Below are 22,852 nucleotides of genomic sequence, written 5' to 3'. Positions count from 1 at the left end.
AGGTTGCATCCTTTGACAGGCAATCTGGTGAAGATAAAACCCAGATTTTTCTTTTTTTTTTTTTTCCTTCTCTACTCTCGTACGCTCAGATACTATTGAGTTTCTGCCATGGTTTTGGCAATATTAATACTGGGTTCTAGGAACGTAATTTTTCCTGGGATAACTGCCAGGACCTGGGAATTGGTTTATTTTCTGCGTTTGGTATGGGGCTAGGGCTGTTGACAATCCTTTATGACCTAGTATCTCTTTGAGCGTTCTGATAAGTGAGGAACATCCAGGACCTGGCATTGAGCTGGTAGGACTTCTGATGCCCTGACAGTCACTCAAGTGAGAATCTAGGCTGCAGAGGTTGCAGGTACTCCACCTCTGCCCAGTTCCTGAGAACTCCTTGGACTGAGCAGAATAAGAAGTTAGTAGCATCATGTTGGGATCTTAGTTTAGCTTGAGATTTTTTTTTTTTTTTTTTACTTTGAACTGGTAACCCAGAAGAGCAAATGATTTTGATTTTAGATTCCAACTCCTTTACCCATTAACATGCTAAAGGACTTACTCCCTTTTTTTTTTTTTTTTTTTGCCGTTTGCGGGCCTCTCACTGCTGTGGCCTCTCCCTCTGCGGAGCACAGGCTCCGGACGCGCAGGCTCAGCGGCCATGGCTCACGGGCCCAGCCGCTCCGCGACATGTGGGATCTTCCCGGACCGGGGCACGAACCCGTGTCCCCTGCATCGGCAGGCGGACTCTCAACCACTGCACCACCAGGGAAGCCCGACTTACTCCCTTTTTAAAATTTGTGAAATTCAACAATATTGAAAAATGCACAAAACAAATATATATCGTAACCAATTATAAAGTGGTAACTCAGGTTCAAGAAATAGGATGTTGCCCCCTGCCATGTGCACCTCCCTTGTCACACCTCCTGCCCCTCCAAGATAACTACTAACCTGGTAAAACACTGCCTAGCTATTCTTCGTCGTACTTTTGCCACCTAAGTATGTGTCCCTACAAACAGTGGTTCAAATCTGCCTTTGTGTGAACTTCATCTAAATGAAAGTGTACAGTAGTTTTTGGGGGGTATAGGGAATCATTTTCTCAGCACTGTGTCTGTGTGAGCCGTGCACGTGCACAGCTGCTGTTTGTTTTCGTAAGAACTGAAACCTGGGTCTGGTTCACTGCCGGTTGGGTCAAGCTGAAACCAGATGGTGATCAACCTCTGTTGATCAGATTAGTCACAGTGGCTGACACTGTGACAGACTCAAGGGAAAATTAGCCAGAAACCAGAAATGATGAGAAAATTGGCTGGCACACAATTCTCCATGGGTCTCTGTGTCTGTGCTCTTCTGTAAACAGAGGCACTTGCTGCCATTTTCCTAGACCATCTTTTCCAGGATGTTTGTATAAGATTCTTTGGGAGATAGAGATCAGCGTCCTTCTCTGGAGCAGAGGGCAGGTTTGTGTAGTACACAGTATAATAAAGATAATGGTCTCCCTCCAGGGCAAAGTTGAGGCAAGCTTACTGCCCATTAAGAAAGATCTGGGTTCCTAAAGCTTGGAGTTCCTCAGCTGTGACACCAACCACATGTGCAGGATATACCTGGGACCCTGAGGGACGTGAGAGGCTGGAGGAATTGATGCAAACACTATCCTCTTGCTCCTTTCTGTACCTTGAATAATGGAGTCCTTTGACTTGAAATAGCCTTTGACCCAGGAGGCTGGTGTGTTCTGTCAGCAGCCACGAATCTATGGCAGGTACTTATTACATTTTAAGTAGGGTAAAATCTCAGACACTTCACATTCTTGACGGGGGATTTTTTTTTTTTTAATTAGCCTGCTTGGGAGTCATTAGGTTTTTGAATTTGTGGACTGATACCTTCCATTTGTGTTGGAAAATTCTCAGCCATTATCTTTCCAAATTTTGCTTTGGACCATTCTCTTTTCCCAAGACCTTGATTAAACATACGTTAGATTTTCTACTTGCATCTTCTCTCCCTCTTGTTCTTTCTTCTGTCTCTTTCATCTTGGCTGGTTTCTTCTGACTCACCTTCAGATGCACTGACTTTCTTTTAGTTAAAACTGACCTGCTGGTGTACCCGTCCATTGCCGATAGCGAGTTTTACAGTTCGAAGATATCTGGTTTTTTTTAATTTTTTGCTTTCAAATCTGCGATGTCCTTTTTAAAGACCCCATTCCTGCTGAGATGTTAGTTTGGCATCTGTCTCTATAAGCTTAGTAAAATACTTGATACATGTTAGATTTCTGGAAGCTTCACTATCCCGAATATTCATGGGTCTCTTTCCCTTGTTCTTTGTGCTGGTTCTGATTCACATTGATACACCTTTTTGTGTGTTTCCTTATTTTTCAATGAGTGCTAGATATGTTTTTAAAAAGATGTATAGAAATAATTTAAGGCCTGTGATATTGTCTTCTTCCAGAGAGCATGCTTGCTGTTGTTTCTTTCTGACAGGTGCCTATGAGCACTAGCCATCTGGAGTCACCTTAATCCAATCTCCAGGATAGAAATTTTCTAGACAGTGTAGATTGTAGTCATTGAAAGCAGCGGGCTTACTTCTGGTTCATTCTTACTTCTATATTTTACGGCTTTTGGATATCAGCTCTCAGTGTGAGCCCTGTGCCATGGTCCTCGATTTGGGCAGCCCTTGTACTTCAACTTTTATTTGTCCTGTCCTCAAGAGGCTGTGAGGAGGATTGGTTAACCTCTCTGCCATCTCCTCCTGTTCCTAGGGCAAATGTGGCCCCAAATCCCTTGCTCCCCTCTCTGGATTTTCCTCTTGTCCTAAATTCTTGGTTCCATTACTTCTCACTTTCTTCATAGTTTGTTGATATTACTAGGAACAGGGTCTTAATATTTCATCCAGAAATGTTTGTTGTCTCCACTGGGAGGTCTGTTCTGAATTAACTAGCCTGCCATTACCAGAAGCCAGCATTTATTTATTTTGTCAGTTTTTATTTTATTGCATGTAATTCACTTAGAGTAAAATGCACAGATCTGAAATATACACTTGACAAGATTTTTTTAAAATATATATTCCATGTTACCAGCACCCAAATAAAGAGAGAGAATACTCCCGTCTTCCTGGAAAGATACTTCATTCCCCTTTCCAGTCAATCCTCAACTCCAACCCCAGGAATCATTCTTTTAATCCATATCACCATATATTTATAGTGTTGATCTTGAACTTCATATAAAAGAAATCATATAATATGTACTCTTTTGCTCAACATAAGTTTTTGAGACTCTTCAATGTTTTGCACACATCAGTAGCTTAATCGGTTTATTGTTCAACTGTATTATGTTTTATAAATATACCACAGTTTGGTTATCCATTTCCTATTGATGGACGTTTGGACTATTTCCAGTTTTGATTCATATGAATATACCCATTAGGAACATTTTTTCAGGATTCATCTTTTCTCATGGAAAATGAAAGGGCATTCATATTTATATTTAGGGCATCTCTGTTACTGGGATTCTTACACCAAGTTACACACCAAGCTACGTCTTCCAACCGCATCTTCATCAGTTTGTTTCAGTTGCCATATTTTTTATTTTCAATTTATTTATTTATTTATTTTTATTTTTGGCTGTGTTGGGTCTTCGTTTCTGTGCGAGGGCTTTCTCCAGTTGCGGCGAGCGGGGGCCACTCTGCATCGCGGTGCGCAGGCCTCTCACTGTCGCAGCCTCTCTTGTTGTGGAGCACAGGCTCCAGCCGTGCAGGCTGAGTAGTTGTGGCTCACGGGCTTAGTTGCTCCGCGGCATGTGGGGTCTTCCCAGACCAGGGCTCGAACCCGTGTCCCCTGCATTGGCAGGCAGATTCCCAACCACTGCGCCACCAGGGAAGTCCCATATTTTTTGTTAGTTCAAAATTTATTTATTCAACAGATTCTTGTAAAGCACTTAGTATGTGTTAGACATTGTTCCAAATACTTTTAAATAGTAACTTATTTAATAGTCCTGACAACCAGTTGATGTAGTTATTATTACTATTCACATTCTATGAATGAAAAACCAGAGGCACAGAAAGCTTAACTGACTTACCGGCGGTCCCAGAAATGGCAAGTCAGAGGGTCAGGATTCAACGGCCCCAGAGGCGTTGCTGCCTCTCCGGAAGTGTTCATGTATGATCAGGGAATACCTACAACCTACCCTCAGATAACCCGAGAGTAACTAGGCCCGTTAAATATGCTGCAGATATTCTTTATAATAAACCATCGTACAAGAGAAAGTGGGTCAATATTAAATGCGCTTGTTTGAATAGCCAGATTGTGAAACGGAAGGGACTTATCCCAACTCAGGGAGAGAGGAAAGATACACTTTAAAAACCTATTTGACCCCAATTAGCTCCTCACTTACTCAGACACTGATCTTTCGCTTTCTCGACATACGAGTTGCCAAATCCCCGTGATGACAAATATGTGAAGGGGTGACGGGCACCACAGTCTTGCCAGGACCCTCAGTTGTCTCGTGGAGTCTGCCTTCCCCACCCATCCACAGGAGTGATCTTAGCTTGGTTTCGTGGACCTCAGTGTCATACATATTCATCTTTGTTTGTTTCTGCAAAATATTTAAAAAGCCCACTCCTACCTTTGGTGATATTACAGACTAAGGCCAGTTTGGGGAGCTCCCCAAAAAAGCTGGACCAGGCCAAGCTCGGGGGCAGTTACCTTGAAAAATTCAAGCCACAACGTAACTGTAAGGAAAAACTGAGGGTTGAGAGTGTTTCCTGCATCAAGTGAGAAAGACAGGCCAGAGTATAAAACACTGAACCAGCGTTGAGGTTGGTGGTCAAACGAAGGCTTCTCTTGACTTTTTGCCCCTTTTACATTCTGGGCCATCAGATAAAAGAGCACAAAAAGTTGCATAATCTCAAGAAAATCTCCTGTAAAAAACTGGATATTTTATTTGTTCCGCGTCCAGGCTGAGGCAGCTGATGTTGATTTAACAGTGTGAGAGCAAAAGGACCTTGTCTGCCTGCTGTGTGTCGTCTCCTGGCTCACAGGACCTGCCCCAGCAGGATGTGGTGAACCGGGAGCCCTATCTTGACCTGCTCAGCAGAGGCGTAGGTTGTGGTTACTTAGTGGTCAGAAACTGCAATTTATTACTGGAGGGTGAGCTTGGTTATGATTTTAGAATCAGTGATAAAATCGGGGGCTCTCAAATTCAGGGGTTGCCTTTATTTAAAAGGAAATTGAACAAAATTCAGGCCAGATTCTCATACACTCTTACAAGTCTGTGATAGCACTATCAGCCTGTTCCATAGGTAAGAAAACAGGCCAGACGTTTAAGGAACGTGCCCAGGTTCACAGAGTTCACAGCTCGAGCTGGGTCTCTGAAAGACCTCACCCTAGCACTTTGTGCTGCCTTACCCAGTTTATCCTGGGACATGTGTGGTGCTGGCTGACAGATGCTCCTCAGGGTAAATGCCCAGGCTTTCCGACAGCCATACAGCTTCCAGTGCCTGCCTTCCCCTACTTGTACAACTTTAATTCATGGGCTGGTTTAGGGTTGCTGTACTACATAACAAAATATATTGCGCCGTTACCATTGTCGTGTTACCGTTGCACTGATCACATCTTCAGATAAGATTTTGCAGTTCCAGAACCTTGGTTTCTTTCTTTCTTTCTTTTTATTTATTTATTTATCTTTGGCTGCGTTGGGTCTGTTGCTGCGCACGGGCCCCCTCCAGTTGTGGAGAGCGGGGGCTACTGTTCGTCGCGGAGCACAGGCTTCTCACTGCGGTGGCCTCTCCTGCTGGGGAGCACGGGCTCTGGGCACACGGGCTTCAGTAGTTGCGGTGCGCGGGCTTCAGCAGTTGTGGCACACAGGCTCTAGAGCACAGGCTCAGTAGTTGTGGCACATGGGCGTAGTTGCTCCGCAGCTTGTGGATCTTCCCGGACCAAGGCTCGAACCCGTGTCCCCTGCATTGGCAGGCGGATTCTTAACCACTGTACCACCAGGGAAGCCCCAGAACCTTAGTTTCTTAAACTAAGCAACCATGGATTCTAATGTGAGATCAGGTTTATTTCTAAGACCTGGAGTGTCTGCTCTCTTCCCTGTATCCAAGACTGTTGAGCATCTTTGTCCTGGGCCTGGGAAAAGGAATAAAATATTCTAAAATATTTGTGATGAACAAACTTCTTAGGAAGTTATAGCTATCCTTCATATCTTGAAGCAAAATATATCATTTAAGAAGACGTATATATATACACATACAAAGGAATATTACTCAGCCATAAAAAAGAAGGAAATAATGCCATTTACAGCTACATGTATGGACCTAGAGGCTATCATACTAAGCAAAGTAAGTCACAAAGAGAAAGACAAGTACCATATGATATCACTTATACGTGGAATCTAAAATATGACACAGATGAACTTATGTGTGCAACAAAAACAGACTGACAGATATAGAGAACAGACTTGTGTTTGCCAAGGGGGAGGGGGCGTGGGGGAGGGATGGATGGGGAGTTTGGGGTTAGCAGATGCAAACTAGTATCTATAGAATGGATAAGGAACAAGGTCCTATTGTACAGCACAGGGAACTATATTCAATATCCTGTGATGAACCATAATGGAAAAGGATATGAAAAAAGAGTATATATATCTCTGAATCGCTTTGCTGTACACCAGAAAGTAACACAACACTGTAAATCAACTATACTTCAATAAAAAATTAAATATAATCATTTATTTTATATGGAACGTTGGTTATGAATCCCAGTTCCAGAAATGGGCCTATTTTCTAACACCAGAGGGAGTTCAATAGATTTCTTTTATGTGAGTACATGTCTGTAGTTGGCAGAGAGTAAAGTACTGTTGGAATTTGGACATTTAATTAGACAAACACACAGCAAAATTGTAGTGTTTATTATGCAATGGATTCTAATTTAAATTATTTAAATAACAAAATAATAGGAATCATTATAATAAAACTAATAGTTGCTGAGCTCCTATCATGCACCATGAATGCTATGCATTACTGCATTTAAACCTGACAACATGTGAGGTAGATTCTTTCATAATGAGGCTTATAATTGGAGATTAAAAAAATAGATTTAAAAGGAGAGCACACAGGCAGTACACGTGCTGTCAAAGACACTGAAATCTTAGCATCCTAGACAGGGGCACTTGTAGATCCCAGTTTTCTTAGCCAGTTGGCAACATCCCAGGGCAGTTGACATGTTTTACCTCTTTGAAGAAATGATAACTATTAATTGTAAAAGTATACCTATAAAAAGGCAGATGAGGGCTTCCCTGGTGGCGCAGTGGTTGAGAGTCCGCCTGCCGATGCAGGGGACACGGGTTCGTGCCCCGGTCTGGGAAGATCCCACATGCCGCGGAGCGCCTGGGGCCTTGGGCCATGGCCACTGAGCCTGCGCATCCGGAGCCTGTGCTCCGCAATGGGAGAGGCCACAACAGTGAGAGGCCCGCGTACCGCAAAAAAAAAAAAAAAAAAAAAAAAAAAAAAAATGAGATCTCCACGCTGTACTTGAAAGATCATTGTAACATCATTTCACTGCTCAGACGGCCTCACGCTTTGGATCTTCAAAATGATGCCATAGTGAAAGTCTTCCCTTTAAATCGTCTTGAAAATAGGTGGTTTGTTAAAATGAGAAGGTTACAACAAATTCTTAATCACCAACGATTTGGGCGGGGCCTATCAGCTTCAGCCCAACGATATACTTGAGTATTCAGTTAAATACTATTTATAACCCAAATGTGGCACAAACGTACACTGTAACTCAGGCCGAGATAGAGTGGGAAGACAGTGAGTACCCTAGACAATACGAATGTTTCAGCTGTAACCTGTGAATGATAATATGAGAAGAGCTGCAGTGACAGAAGCTCAGGCATGAGTCCCAGCACTTCCACTTGAAGAGGTGGAATCTCAGCAGATTGCTTGGTCATTAAGTCTCTGCTTCCTCCCCTTGTACAGAAGGGATGAATGATGCCTATGGTGTATTTTCCTTATAAGGACTCAAGAAAATATAAATACATCAGGACTTTTCCTGTAAATGTGAGAGAAATCCCAATCCACATGGGTTTAATTAACAACTAAAAGGAATGTATTATTTCATTTTACTGTCAAATCTGTATTACCATCAGATCTGCTGCTTCAGGTGCAGCTAGATCCAGGTATTCGGATGAAGGTGCCATGACACTACCTCCCCAGATCCTGACTATATGCTTTCCTTCCCATTGGCTTCCTTCCTAGGCAGGCTGTTCCCTTACTGCCAAGGAGAACTCCTAGCATCTTTAGGGTTAGATCTTGCTGTCTTAACTTTCCCTGCTGAATAAAAGCATCTTTGCCAGAACTCTAACAGCAGTTCCAGAAATATCTTCGTTGGCCTAATTTGGTCAACTGCCCTTTTCTGGAGCCAGGAGGTCAGGAACATGGACTGAGGTTGGGTGAGATATGATCCTCTAAACAAAAGATGGGTTTGCAAAAAACAAACAAACAGAAAACTCCATTATAACAGATGAAATATCTAGAAAAGTGAGTGCTTGGCATGTAGTAGGTGTTAATAAGTATATATTAATTTAAAATTAGAATATATTTTTTAAACCCTCCAATATGTAGAGCTGCCAGCTCTCAGCCAAGTTTTTCTGGACCCCATATATGACTAGAATCTTTCTAACCTAAAGGAACCTCTACTCAGCGCTGACCACATAGGTCGATTTAACGTGACTCAATTTTTAGGATAGAGGCTGTTCTGAGTTTTGGAGAAAGCCTGCGATTTTTCCCCAGAGAGCCTGGATGAAATCTAAGTAAATCACAACTTTGTGGATAGTATTTTATTCTTCCTATGGATTCTTCTAATGCTAGCAGGAATTACCCTTTTGTTCCATTATACTGGAAGTATGACTAGAGGCCAGAAGCAAGAATTTAGCCCCCAAAAGTACAGTCAAACAGAATAGAACACCTCTCATCCCAACTTTCCTCAACTAACAACATAAATAATTAATATGATGATTATAATCTTTATGAGCATTTGTCCTTCATCAATAATTAGAGATATCTAATAGGAACCCGAGGCATCAGTATCTATAGTTCTGCTGTGAGTACATTATTTTTTTAGGACAGAGGCATTATATCACAGTGCCTAAGTCCATGCCAGGAGTTTTGACCATGTGCTTTGTGAAGTATCTATTTCCATGATTACAGCTTTTGGGTAAGTGTAGATAAACTAATTAAACAGAATCTACAGAACCTACAGAATGGAGATAAGGCTAAATTCAGTTATTAATTCCCTTTAAGGATTTCAACTTCAAGTGTAAACATTTCTGTTTTTCTTCAAATTCCTACGTATACAAACATGTAAAGCTCCCGTGTATTTTAACCATCCAAGACCTTTATTTTTTTCCTCATGAGATTTCATAAAATTAAAAAACGAGAGCTATGTTTTGAATGGTGTCTTAAGCACAGCAGTGAGCTATTATCCCACCAATAGCAACTTGTATAATTTTTTCTCTTTCATTTTATCAGCCCAGCCACCAGTGAACTTCAGATTTATGAGCAAATGACTTTTCTCAGTTTGTATTCACTGTGCACAAATCCTCCTCAAACTCCCTGTTCCGGAGCTGGGAAGATGACTGCCATTGTACTGAACATTAGCAACTTTGCTCTTTGAAATGTATCCCTGTAATTTTATAAAAAGTCAATTAGAGCCTTTAGATTTCTACCAGAGAATATGGGATCACACTTTTTTTTAAAGGAAATGGTTATTTCAGTGGGGTCACTCTATTTCCTCTACATAAAAATCTTTAAAAAAAAAACTTTATGCTAAGATCTATCAACTGGAAAGCACTAGAAACAGGCAATTTTTATTATGTCTCCTTGACATTTTTAGTATAACAGCTTGGGTCAAAACTGCAGATAAGTCAAAACAATTTAGCACCATAATCTCTGGAAATGAAATTCTCTCTTCTATGAGAATTTGAAGGCTAATCTGGCCACATTTGAAAGTCATTATGATATTCAGCATCTGAATGACATGAAATTAAGTCTTTGAAGCGCGCAAGCGCGCGCGCGCGCGCGCGCACACACACACACACACACACACACAATGCCAATTCACATAGTACCTGGGATGCTAAAGGAAGCTGAGCAAGAACCTTGAAAGGGGCAAGATTAGGGGACGCAGGGGGCGCCTTACAGAGGAACTGTCCTCTGACAGCTGTACTGTGCGGAGGAGCAGAGACAATACCCAGAAAGGTGACAAAAGGAGGAACCCCAGGGGCCCTTTTTCTTTGGACGTTGCTCCGAGGATCACCCCTGATCACCGAAATCCTAATTCCCACTCCATTATCCTACTGAGATACTGAGTTGAAGGTCCCCAGCGAACGCCTCCTGTCCTTTCCTTGATCCTCATTCTTTTTGTTTTTCCTCAGTTATTCGACCCTCTTTTGAACACTCAGCGTTGTTTTCAATGAACTCACTCTCGACAGCCCTATTCTTTGGCCCTTCTATCGGCTTCCTCTCTGCTGTTTTAATGGGAGCTGCTCACCGACTCTTAACCTTGAATAACCGAGAAGTATTAGCCCAGTCACCAAACATTCCGCTTTCCTTGGTTCCCAGGTGTCAAGCACACACAAGATTCCACCTCATGTAATCATCAGAGCATGGATAGCTGCCCCACTCATTTAGGTGCTAATTTAGGCACCTGATTAGATGCAGTCTTAGACCGACCTCTCCACTGTGTGTGTAAGTCTCTGTGACTGTCTCACTCTGTATGTTCAAATCGCACTTGCTCGTTCAGACGGTGCTTAAAAATAGAAAATATGGGCAGTAACTTGAGCACGTATTTTAGAGTCATAACTGTGTTCAAATACTCTTATAGGTCACTAACTCCCTGAATTACACTTTCTTCATCTTTAAAATGTAAATGACAATAATACTCACCCCTCCAGGATAGAATAAGGTAGTAAATGAGAAGATTTATGTAAAACGTGGCTTATAGTCAACTCTCAATAAATGATTTCTGGGCTTCCCTGGTGGCACAGTGGTTGAGAATCCACCTGCCAGTGTAGGGGACACCAGTTGAGCCCTGGTCAGGGAAGATCCCACATGCCACGGAGCAACGAAGCCCGTGCACCGCAACTACTGGGCCTGAGCTCTAGAGCCCACGAGCCACAACTGCTGAGCCCACGCACTGCAACTACTGAAGCCGGCGCGCCTACAGCCCATGCTCTGCAACAAGAGAAGCCACCGTAATGAGAAGCCTGCGCACCGCAACGAAGAGTAGCCCCTGCTCGCTGCAACTAGAGAAAGCCCGCGCGCAGCAACAAAGACCCAATGCAGCCAAAAATAAATAAATAAATTTATATTAAAAAATGATTTCTGCCTGTGTTTTTATCTCCTCTCACATCGCCCATTCTAGTAACAAAGCTGTTGAGCTCAACTTTGGTTTGATTGATTGATTGATCAAAACTACCAAGATCAGTTGGGATATACTGGCTAATCACCAAATCACTCTACCACATCCTCTCAACACGGTAAATGATAAAAGTATTTATCTCAATAAATCCCTTAAATTACTAATCAATATTTTATTTTTTAAGAAAACACAAATGCCAGGAAAATAGGTGCACAGTATTTTTCATGTGTCTTTTAAATATTAATAAAATAACTTATGATGTTGCTTGGAAGGGTCTATAATGTGAAAAATACAGCATCTAGTTTTTTATTTTTGCGGTACGCGGACCTCTCACTGCCATGGCCTCTCCCGTTGCGGAGCACAGGCTCCGGACGCGCGGGCTCAGCGGCCATGGCTCACGGGCCCAGCCGCTCCGCAGCATGTGGGATCTTCCCAGACCGGGGCACGAACCCGTGTCTCCTGCATCGGCAGGCAGACTCTCAACCACTGCGCCACCAGGGAAGCCCCAGCATCTAGTTTATATTTGATGAGTTCCTTACTATGAGTTATTTTATTTAGCCTTAATTTTTATTTAGTGATACTAGAAGTAGAGATGGTAAAAGTTGCCAAGGGAGAGTTTATGCTAATGAAAGAAATAGAGGCGGGAAATCAAGGAACTCATTAAAATAAAGCATGACATCTTGACAGAAAATCCTAAATATTGGAGAGCAGTATTTTTCTACTAGTAAAAGTATAAGGAGTTAAACTTACCGCTCCAATGATAGCAGCCTGATTGACATAAAAGTGTTCCTCAACCCAAAAGAGTCCAGTGCCCTGATGAGCTGATGTGGAGACAACTATTTATAATAGCACTTACTGGCAGAGAGGAAGGAGTGAACCCTTAGACGACACTGAGGCATGACTTAGGTGGGTTTTATTTCTGATTCTGAAGCACTGAACTGGATGTGGGTACAGTGACTCAGAGTATCGTGATGGTCCAGCTGTCCACGGGGCACGCCTCCCTGGTGCGTACTCATGCATCGCCACGCCAGGGGAAAGACCAGCTGGAGGGTCATCTCCTCCAGTCACTTAACTAACACAATCTCACCTTTAGTTACTTCGTCTTCTATACTCTGCAGTGCCTTTTCATTGATTCCCAAAGCACATGTGAAATGGCACACTGGGGCCAGTGAAGAGCCGCTTAGTCTAGTTCTCTGCCTGTGAGAACAAGACCAAGGGGCATTTCCAGAAAGAGGGCAGTGACTGCTTTCTAATATTTTATCTAATTTATTTTTCTGGGAACCACGCAGTCACTGGGGAAAGAAGAAGCCTGCTTTCTCTGACACATTTACTTTACAGCAATACCTCCTTTGTCTTAGGGATGTTTCATATAAATCAGTGCAAGATACATGGCATGAAAAGCACGCAACACTGACCACTATGACCAATCACTGATATGCTCCTTTATTCCCAGAAAAGCCACTTCTGTTTTCTTACGTTTTTGTTATTATTTGTGATTCCGGAACTTTTCGGAAGAATCGGGAAGCAGTACAACAATTAACAGGCCCCAAGCCTGATCATATAAATATATAAACAAGCTCCCTCTATAATATGTCATTTTGTATCTTGGCGTATTCTTGTTGGCTTAAATGTCAAAATACTGTCACTCTACATTATTGTTCTTAAATAACTTACTTGATTTCTCTTCTAAACAGATAGCTTGCCTAAGGACGCCCTTATAAATAGTTGCACTTCATTTCTAAACTACATCAGGTCGGGTTTAACAAAGATTATGGGGCTAAAAGATATATTGTTTTGCTTGGTTTGGGAAAGTCAAGATGGAATACTTACGTTTACTTGAAATTCTCTGGATATTATATGTCCTCCAGGAAGCCTCTCTGGACTCTTTGCTACCAGGATTAGACCCTTCCTCTTTGTGCTACCCTGTCCTCACTTGTATTTATTTTATGGCTGTTTCCTCCTCTAGACTCTGAGATCCTTGTGGCAGAGATTGGTCTGCCAGCATCCAGCAAAATACCTAACATATAGTAGGTGCTTAAAAAAGTGTTCAGTGGATGAATAAACACTCTAAGGTTATGAGCCTGTGACTTTCCAGTCTATCCACTTACACATTTTTTTTTTCCTGACAACGGTGGAAGCCACAATTTGGCGAAGTTGATGAGTGATCATTAAATCATCAAGCCATGGACTATTTGGTAATTTAGCTCCTGGCCTACAAATACGACCATTTTCAAGGTTTGAACTGATGGGCTTAATTTTTCCTTGATATTAGGAATAGCACTTACGTTAACACCAGGAACCCCTTACGCAAAGTCTTCAAAGCGCTGCTGACACTGAAGGGAAACAATCTGTATTTACATTTCAGTACCTGGATTTTGTAGTTCAAAGCAGGGAGGCGGGGTGTCATTTTGCAGCCAGCACGGAAAGTCAGGAGTGTCGGGAAGCGGCACGTGTTGCCATTGCCCCCCGCGCAATACCGTCAGACCAATAGGAGTGTGCGAAGCACTTTTATGGACGGTATAAATATTTTGAGCTGGAGGCATCGTTACCAGCTGCTGTTTTCCTTCCTCAGGACCAGCTGTCCAGGAGCATCCCAGACCGGAGCCAGGCACAGTCGGGACTTGGATCTGAGCGAGGGCGGCAGCAGCCGGGCTGGTGCAGCGATGTCGGTGGTCGAAGAAAGCCGGCCCTTTGCTCAGCAGCTGTCTAACGTCTACTTCACCATCCTCTCACTGTTCTGTTTCAAGCTCTTTGTGAAAATCAGCCTCGCCATCCTCAGTCACTTCTACATAGTGAAAGGCAACCGCAAGGAGGCGGCCCGGATAGCGGCTGAATTTTACGGAGTAACCCCAGGACAAGGTATGTTCATGACCTGCGCTCGTGTTTCGCGCTGATTTATCTTGCACGCGCGATCCAAGAAAACATCCCATGTTTCCCTTAGGGACTGCTTCAAAGCGAATATTTTGCCAACTTGTCATTGCGAAAATATTTAACTCCCTTCATGGCCTCATAAAAAAGAAAATTACTTTTTCTGGGTTAATGAAATCAAGGCATCATTGCAGAATAGCCTCATGGAAGCATAGTTTTAAATATATATCAGTATTTTCCTATTAATAAATATTTTCTAACTTTTAACATTTCGTGTGCCAAGCCATGCATTCACAGGCTTCAGTTACTGATTGCACTTCAACTGTCCTTTAATATACCTGAGATTTTATGATTTTTTAAATCAAGTCTTTAGTTATATGGAAAAAGAATTGTTATAAGAGAAGATTTGAAAGTTTTATTGGTTTCTCACAATTTTTATTTGACCAAGGTTAACCGCTTCATTATAAAGTAAAGCACAATGTGGTGAACATTAAGATTTATGGCATATGTTTTCCTGATGGAATTGTTGTTGCTTTTGCTCAATTTGTAAAAAATTGATCATATGAGGATAAGAACATGAATTAACAAATGTTAACATGTATGCAACCAAGTACATCCATCATGCTTCCTACAAGAAACTGAAGTGTGAGACTAAATGAGAAATGATCATTTTGACCCTCAACTTGAAAGGCTATAAAACCATTTCCATTCTATTGCACTGAAATTCTGTATAATAAAAGAAATTCTTAGGATGGGCTTCAAGGTGACATTTTAATTTCTTATAGCCTTTTGATTAATTTCTGGTTTGAAAATCATCAGGCAAGCATGCACATTTTACAGCCCTACATACCTCTAAAGTAACTTTAATTTTCAGAATCAAAATACACTATCACATAATTAGAGAGTGTATTTTTTTTAAAGAATGCTTAGAGTAGAAAGCTTGCCTTCTTAAAATCTGTTTTTCTACATTTTTCAATGTGTGGAATAACTTATTTTAAAATCTAGGCGACTCTGTAGATACATGGAAAGTTGAATAAAGGTAGAAAATCTTTTTTGGTGTATGAGGTAGATAGGGAGTACATTTTTCCTGAGGAAGATTGTTCTTATGCCAAGTGAGGAATTTAAATGCCAGGATGAAACTCTCACAAGGAAGGTGGGATCTAGGGAAATAGACAATATTTAATCCTTCACCCACCAGCCCTGCTTCAGACCAGGTATAACTATTTAAATGTGGCATACACCATGTCGGTAAATGGAATATTTTGTTTAAAAACCAGCAAACATAGGAGACTAGATTTTAAAACAAAATCCGTATTTTAATTTTATTTTTTAAACCCGTATTTTTAGATAGAAGACTAAATAGGCTATGCGATCCTAACGTGAGAAAGTTTACTGTCACGGGCAGCCCATAGCTCATTACCTTATACTCAAATCTCGTCTACGTATTATGAGAATTGCCGTGCATAAAAACTGAAGTATTGGCTAAAACTCCACCATTTCTGGTGGATTGACAAGGGTTTTAGAGGAAGCTCTGGAATCTCCTTTTGTACTTACTTACAAATATAAAGAAATACTTGTCCCCTCTTTAGCCTGATCTCAGTGTGCTCATGCTGGGAGGTCATGGGAATATGTGAAATGGCTTCCATGTTCCCGCCTACTTTTATGAGTCTGTGTTAAGATATATTAGAACTCTAGGATTATATCCCAAAAAGGAGAGAAAGAAATCCACACTCACTAATAGAAAATACTTTTCCTGGGAATAAAAATGGGGAACATAGAGTTTTCAAATGTTTGTTTTCTGTTATTTTTAATTTTGTATCTGTTTAACAGAATTCTCCCTTGCTATAGCTTGCATTAATCTATATACTAAACAATACAATATACTATTATAATTTTTATTCAGTGTAAGCATAATTAGTCTCCAATTTTATTTTAATATTAGGAGGACAGTCAGGAACCTTGCAAGCTCTTTCTTGGTCTACCTCTAAGAATTAATTCTTCCTTGCCTAGGAAATTATTACTTTCTCTATTTTAACATAGCTTTTTCTTTTATTTACTACTACTAAACTTATTTTTATTTTGTTTATGTTTTATGATTAATCAGGCTTAATTATCTTTGTTTAATCTAGCAATTTCCTCCTTCCTAGCAGAGATTATCACCTTCATTCCATTCTGAATTAGGTTTCTCATTCCTACTTTCAAGATTAGCCAGATCATTCCCCAACATTTCTGATGTGGAGTTGCCAAAATCCATGAAATATGAGATGATGTGCGTATTTTCATGTCTTTCATAATCATGGAAGACCCTGTTGACAACATTCTGGATGTCCTCCCCATGAGCTGTAGTGCTTCTGTATGAAATAAAAGAAACTCTGTCTTCCCAGATACGGTTGCAGATCAGCTCATTGTATTAGACAAATATGGGATGAGCTTTCTCAATGCACTTTCCACTCAGGCTTGAGACCAAGGTATGATTACACAACAAGAATACTGAAAAGCAACATGGTAACTAAAATCGCTTACGATTGTTTCCTTCTTGATCCCTTTGCTATGCCTATAAACCTTAGAAATCTGCCTTTTCATCCCTTTATTAACTCTGCCATCGTATTGAAGGGACTCGTTAGGATTTTCTGTGTAACTCTCTCCCTGTATGTTTCTTGCTGTTAAGTGTCCTGGTGGTAGTGCCCACATATCAGAGGTCTAGTCTGTTTTTAAAGCTAACACTTTACTTTGAGACTGAGTGAGACTAAGGAGTGGAACAGTGTCTCCAGCTGTGACATCAGACAGTACGGAGAGCAGGGGAAGATGCAGGGGAGAGCACTGATCTCCTGATATCACTCCAAGGGCTTGGAAGAAGCCATGTGCCACTCATAACCCACGGACACTTGGAGAGACAGCTCCCCTCCTCTGCTAAGGGTCATACTTTTCAAGTTCTATCTTAGGCTCTGAGGAGAGTTCAGTAGTTTTACCTACTTGTGGACAAGGTCAGTTCTAAGTACCTGTTTACTGAGCACCCCTGGTATGGAGGCATTGAAGAAACAGGGTATAAAAAAGGCAAAATGTATTGTTCCCAACTGTAAGTAGGTTATTCTAGTTGAGGAGATGGTATATCTACATATAATACTTACTTTCCAGATACATTAAATACCAAATGAGCCTAAAGACTGGAAAGGTCAGTTTCAGATTTGGACCTTCAGAGACATTTTTATGGAGGAGGAAGATCTTGAGTTGACCCCAGGAACCCAGGAACAGAGCAGAGGCAGGACTTGGAGTGCACATAGGATATTAAGAGACAGTAGATTGGACTGGAGTCGAAGTTTCATGCAGTAGAAAAATGATAATAAATTGGGCACAGATATGAAAGAATTTGAACAGCAGGCCAAGCAATTCAAACTCAACTTTGAAGGCAGTAGGAGTCACTGAGCGTGTTTGGTATGAGTGAAGGTAGGAAAATGGGAAGAGACACGTACAAAACGCTAATTCAAGGTTGATTTATATAGTAATGATCTTTGGAGTTGAGCAGTGGGACAGGTTTGAAGTAGGTAGACCAGTTAGGCCCCTGCCCCTCATAAAGAGATGAGGACCTGGACTTGTTTGGTGGTGGTGGTGTGGATAGAAAAGAAAGGATGACAACAAAAAATAAATAAAAAGAAGAAAAGGAAAAAGAGTGAATCTGATGATACCTTAAATAGCATTGGCAGAGAGAGTAAATGTTACCTTAGGGTCTCCCGGAATTCGTTATAACAAAGGAAAAGCCTGTCATTCAGAAAGATTAATTACCCACCCAGGCGAGCCTGCAGTTCCCAGCCTATGATGCCCCAGAGAGCTGGGCCTTCAGCTGCTTGGTGAGTCTGGTGGGTCACCTATCTCTAGTGTGAAATGTCAGTGTGAATCAGGAAGTCATAGAACTAGAATCTGAATTCCAGCCTTGCCGTTGATTTATTTACTGTTTATTCCCTTTGTTCCACTTTTTTATCACCAGGCAACATTCTGGTTATGACTTGGCTCTCCATCGCGTCTGTCCGCAGAAAGAGAATGTGCTGGCTTGCCCCAGGAGTGTTTTAGCCCATCTGACATTTATGGTTCTTGCTGTAAATTACTATGTTTGCATCTTGACATCACTCTTTAGTGCTCGGTGCTCTCTGAGTTGTAAGTCCACCTCTCAGATGTGATTTTGCTCCAGCTTTGCTGACAGATCAGGTTTCCAAGCCTGCAAGGCCATGGGCCAAATGTTAGAGGGTGGAAAATTCATCGAGGTAACGTCTCTGTGAGGCTGCTTGAGAGACAATCTAGTGACATTCAACCTCTTTGGGTGCTCCTTTCAGGGTTGAGGCTTTACGTAGACTACAGAATGTATGTGGAATCATCTGGTAGAATATTTGTGCTTGTGATTTCATGCATTTGATTTCAGGGTTGCCATTAAGCATGCTTTTGTTTGTTTTTTGGTGGGTCTGTTGTTGACACTTGGAAGTAGGATATGGGGTAAACGTGCACCACCAAGCAAATGGCAAAAGGACTTGTCATTCCAGAGAATAGTGTAACCTGGGTAGGAAAAGCAGCTAGGGTTTTGTATGATGTAATATTCTTTCTCCATCAGTAAAGTCCATCCCAGGTTTAAAAACAGCTTTAAGCATTTAACTTTACAGCAGACGCCAGCAAGTGCAGCAGTCATATCCGTTAGACCTGTTCCCAAGGAACAACTTGCTTCATATGATTGTCGGTGCTATCACGTTGGTCGTCTATGAGGTTAGTTCTGTTGGGAACATTTCTCAGAATCTCAGCAATGACAAATTTCAAGCCAACCTGTAGAATGACTTCTTTCATGCTGTTCATTGTATAAAGGTTTAAAAATACCTTGAAGATGTGAGAGTTTGGGGACACATTTTCTATACTTAGGTGGAAGGACACCACCTAAGAATAACTGGAATCAATGGAACGGCTCTTCTATCACAACAGACGTGACATTATAATCAAAAGTGCTACCAAAAAAAATGTTAAGAGACTTTAATTTTGCCCATGTTCTGCTAGTTTTTGGAAATGCCAGAGCACTTTTTTGGGAAGGAACCATTATAATACTGTGAATTAGAACAGGAATCTGGGAACAAACTTTCCAAGTTTACAAACGACTTTGTCATAGTTTAATGTATTAATATTGTTCCTCTTCCTCTATATTTGGAGAAATGCATGGGGTTTTGGAATTAAAGAACTCAGCCTAGCTCATGATAGCTTAGAACGGGTCAGTTTTCCTAGGGCTATTCTTCCCATACCTTTTGCTTGTGTGTCTTCTATGTCAAAGGCCTGTGCTAAGCATAAAGGATAAAATATACAGACAAACCACAGTCCCTCTCCTCAAGGCGTGTATAGTCTAGTGGGAGAGACAGAGAGAGAAAATCAAGTAATTTAAAGCATGGTGAGTGCTATTTTACAAAGTTGAAGAGGTGCTCGGGGAGCACAGAAGAGCAAGTATGCAGATGAGAAGAGCTCTGCCTGGGGTTCACCAGTTAAATAAAAGCTGTGCTAAGCCCATGCATATTCTCTCCCACAATAGTGCACGTGTCCTTATTCATAATGCTTGAAAGCTCTGCCGTTCCCCATTGTTACTCTGTTATTTTCATCACTCAATCCACTATTATTATTATTTCTAAGAATTTGTTTTTTTTAGGAAAGAACAAGTGTGCTCATTGCTTCTCCACTAAGCCTTCTGAAGAATGACACGTATTCTGGTGAACAGTTTCAAAATGAAGTTTCTATATAGGTGACATTGTTGTAGTCAACTCTAAAATTTTTATATAATGAGGACAGTTAAAGGATGAAAACTAGGTCTCTGCTTTCCAATTTGCCATCTTTTTCAGAAGGTGGTAAATTATTAAAATAAGCTGCTTTTCTTATTAATTGACATAAGTGATACAATTTTGAATTTAATTCAGTTCAATAAATACTTGGATACCTACTCTGTTCCTGGCACAATATTATGTGCTACGTGTACATGGACGGATACGTATATGTGTATATATGTGGGTGTACATGCAAATAGTTACCAAATATAGTATATGAGTTGCTTTTTGAGTAACAGGAGACTTGGGTCGGCGGAGCCAAACCTTGCACATATAAAACAAGCAAACAGCAAGCAAGTAGAAATTCATAAGGTGCTAAATTGAACACAGTGAAGTTCTGCAATGAATGTTCTCTAAGAAGGTCTGTTGGGAGTATCAGGCCCTTCCTGAGAGAAGGTGGAGCTCAAGGTAAAACTTCAAAGGCAGAACATATCTGGTTGTGTACAAGTGTAGATGAAACCAAGCTGACTCTAAAGAAAAAGAGAACTTTTAGATGTGGAACTGAACAGGCGTGGTTCATGGGGGCAAATGTTAAAGGATAAATGTTAGGTGAGGAGACAGAGACAGATGGTTGGTGCCAAAATGAAAAATAAATACACGTGTTCTCAAATCACACATCCAAAGTAAAGAGTTCTATTATGAGTTTTCTAATGCCTTTACTGGATTCAGCCTACAAGAAAGAGTCACTAGGTAATGATGGAAATCAGTGCCACCATGAGTATTTTACAAAATCCTGGGTGTAATGAGTCAACATGTCATTACATGTGTTCCGTGAACTACATCTCAGAGAAGGTCGAATACCTCCTGGGCACTGAGTTGGCTGTGCACATCCTCAGGGTGGCTCCATGGCAGCTCCATGGATTCCAGCTTCAATCTCAGCACATTAAGCTCATTTTCTAACCTGGGGGAGAGGAAAGTTTATCCCCAGTGACACATGGACCATGTCAATGAAAGCAGGGGGGTTATTCCTCCAAAATCACCCTCCAATAGATTTTTTTTTTAAAAAAAGAAAGTGTTTGGTTACAGGCTATGTAGAACTTTTGGCATTTCTTCTTTACCAGCTGCATAAAGAACAAATCATTCATTCTTTCCAGCCCTCTCACAGCAACGCTACAAAGCAGACCACTGGCTTTTGAGACTGGAAGTGCCCCAAGAATATCAGCTCAGGGAAGGAGAGACTTACAGAGGCTCATAAATCGTTAGCACTTCCAGGTGGCCTGTAATTAAACCAGTCCATTCTGTGAAATTTAGGTTGAAGAGGACATATATTAGAAGGGTCTCTTCTCTCAATCCTGTAATTCTTCATTGGCTACTGTGGGATAGGATTTTAAAAATCTGTCTGCTAAGTAGATTTAGGAGTTTTCTAGAAGAGCCTCAGGGACTGAGAGACTAGGGCGGTGCTTGCGAACAAGTTCCCATGGGCCCCCTTTCCCTTCCTGAACAGAACAACTCTACTTTCATGAATCTTCGGACGTTGGACTTCAAGAGGCATTTTTCCTTGAAGAAAAGAAGAAAATAATGTTTAAAACGAAACTGTCCCAGTTTATTTAAAATATTATGTGAGTTACATGCATCTTTACTGACCCTAACCACCCTGTAAAATGAGTCATAACTGAATATCCGTTCCACATTCTTTCCTAGGGATTAGAACCACAGCAAACATTTGGGGCCCGTCAGGAATGGGCATAACTATGTCAAATGGCACAAAGGCAATCTCTCTCCATGAGAGCAGCTAAAATTTCCATGTCACCATTACTTACTGAGCAAAACAGAAGCATTCAGAAATACATAAACTCTTTCCAGAAGGCTTATGGTCTTAAACTATGGGCAGAGTACAAACAAACTGAAATTCAATATGGAAATGCCATTGACGTTCTGAAATAGAAACACCAGGTCATCTCCGTCCTCAAGTGTGCAGCTTGACTTAAACGAAAACTGACAATGATGCAATTAACGTTAAGGCCTGTGCATTGAAAATCTGCTCCTTGAACGTTCCTTGTTAGTTGATCGAGGCAGGTGGTCTGCTGCCAAAGTGCTAAAGGATGCCACTCTTCCTCTAAAGAGTTCTGAACACACTGTGATAGCAGTTAAATAATGAGCATGTAAGTCCTGATGACGCTGTGAGTGAATTCCTCAGGAACAACCCAGCACATCTTCGATTAACCGCTGGAAGACTGATGAGCCACTTCTGTTTTCCAAACTCGACCTCCTTCACTAGAGAAATGATGATTCCCCTCATCCATCAAGAGAAAGTGGTAATTTATAGAATGAAATGATGCACCAAAGGAATTTCTGAATTTCAGAAAGCTTGGGGTCTTATTTCCCTCTTGAGCCATGATCCAGGATGGGGAATTAGGACAAGGAACAGAGCCAGTTCCTTTAGAGTTCAAATACATAAAATCACAGACCTGTTGAGTCTGGGAAAGGAATGAATGCTTCTTCATAGTGACTCTCCAAGAACTAAAAGAAAAAGAGCTAAATGAAAATTTGAGCATTTATCTCTCTGTCTTTTCCCTGTAGTTATGATGAAACTGCTCATCCAGTAAAATTTAGTAGAGGAGTGAAGTTTTAGGGCTACTTACCATTTTTCAAAGAAATCAAATAAGACTGGTTTGCGTTGGAGAGACTATCTCTTGTATAGTGAATATTAAGTCCTAAAACGATGCTTGCGTATCTAATTGGTGTGACATTCCAGGAATGTGAAAGAAAGGGAAATCTGTTTAAGTAAGCTCAAATTTAGGGTCCATTGGAAGTAACG

General features: G+C 41.2%; 1 protein-coding gene across 2 annotated transcripts in view; it reads left to right on the top strand.

Annotated features, from left to right (window-relative positions):
• Positions 1–22,852, top strand: part of ASB5 (ankyrin repeat and SOCS box containing 5) — a gene marked incomplete at its 5' end in the record, with an annotated part of 94,799 nt that overhangs the window by 30,708 nt on the left and 41,239 nt on the right. For both annotated transcript variants that reach the window (XM_082608564.1, XM_082608565.1), the window contains one exon: positions 13,965–14,251. In XM_082608564.1, the coding sequence (XP_082464690.1) occupies positions 13,965–14,251 (287 nt within the window). The remainder of the gene's footprint in view (positions 1–13,964; positions 14,252–22,852) is intronic.

The sequence above is a fragment of the Mesoplodon mirus genome (assembly GCF_964341445.2).
Source record: "Mesoplodon mirus genome assembly, chromosome: 20".
NCBI lineage: Eukaryota > Metazoa > Chordata > Mammalia > Artiodactyla > Ziphiidae > Mesoplodon > Mesoplodon mirus.
This window is presented reverse-complemented; position numbering and strand designations above follow the sequence as displayed.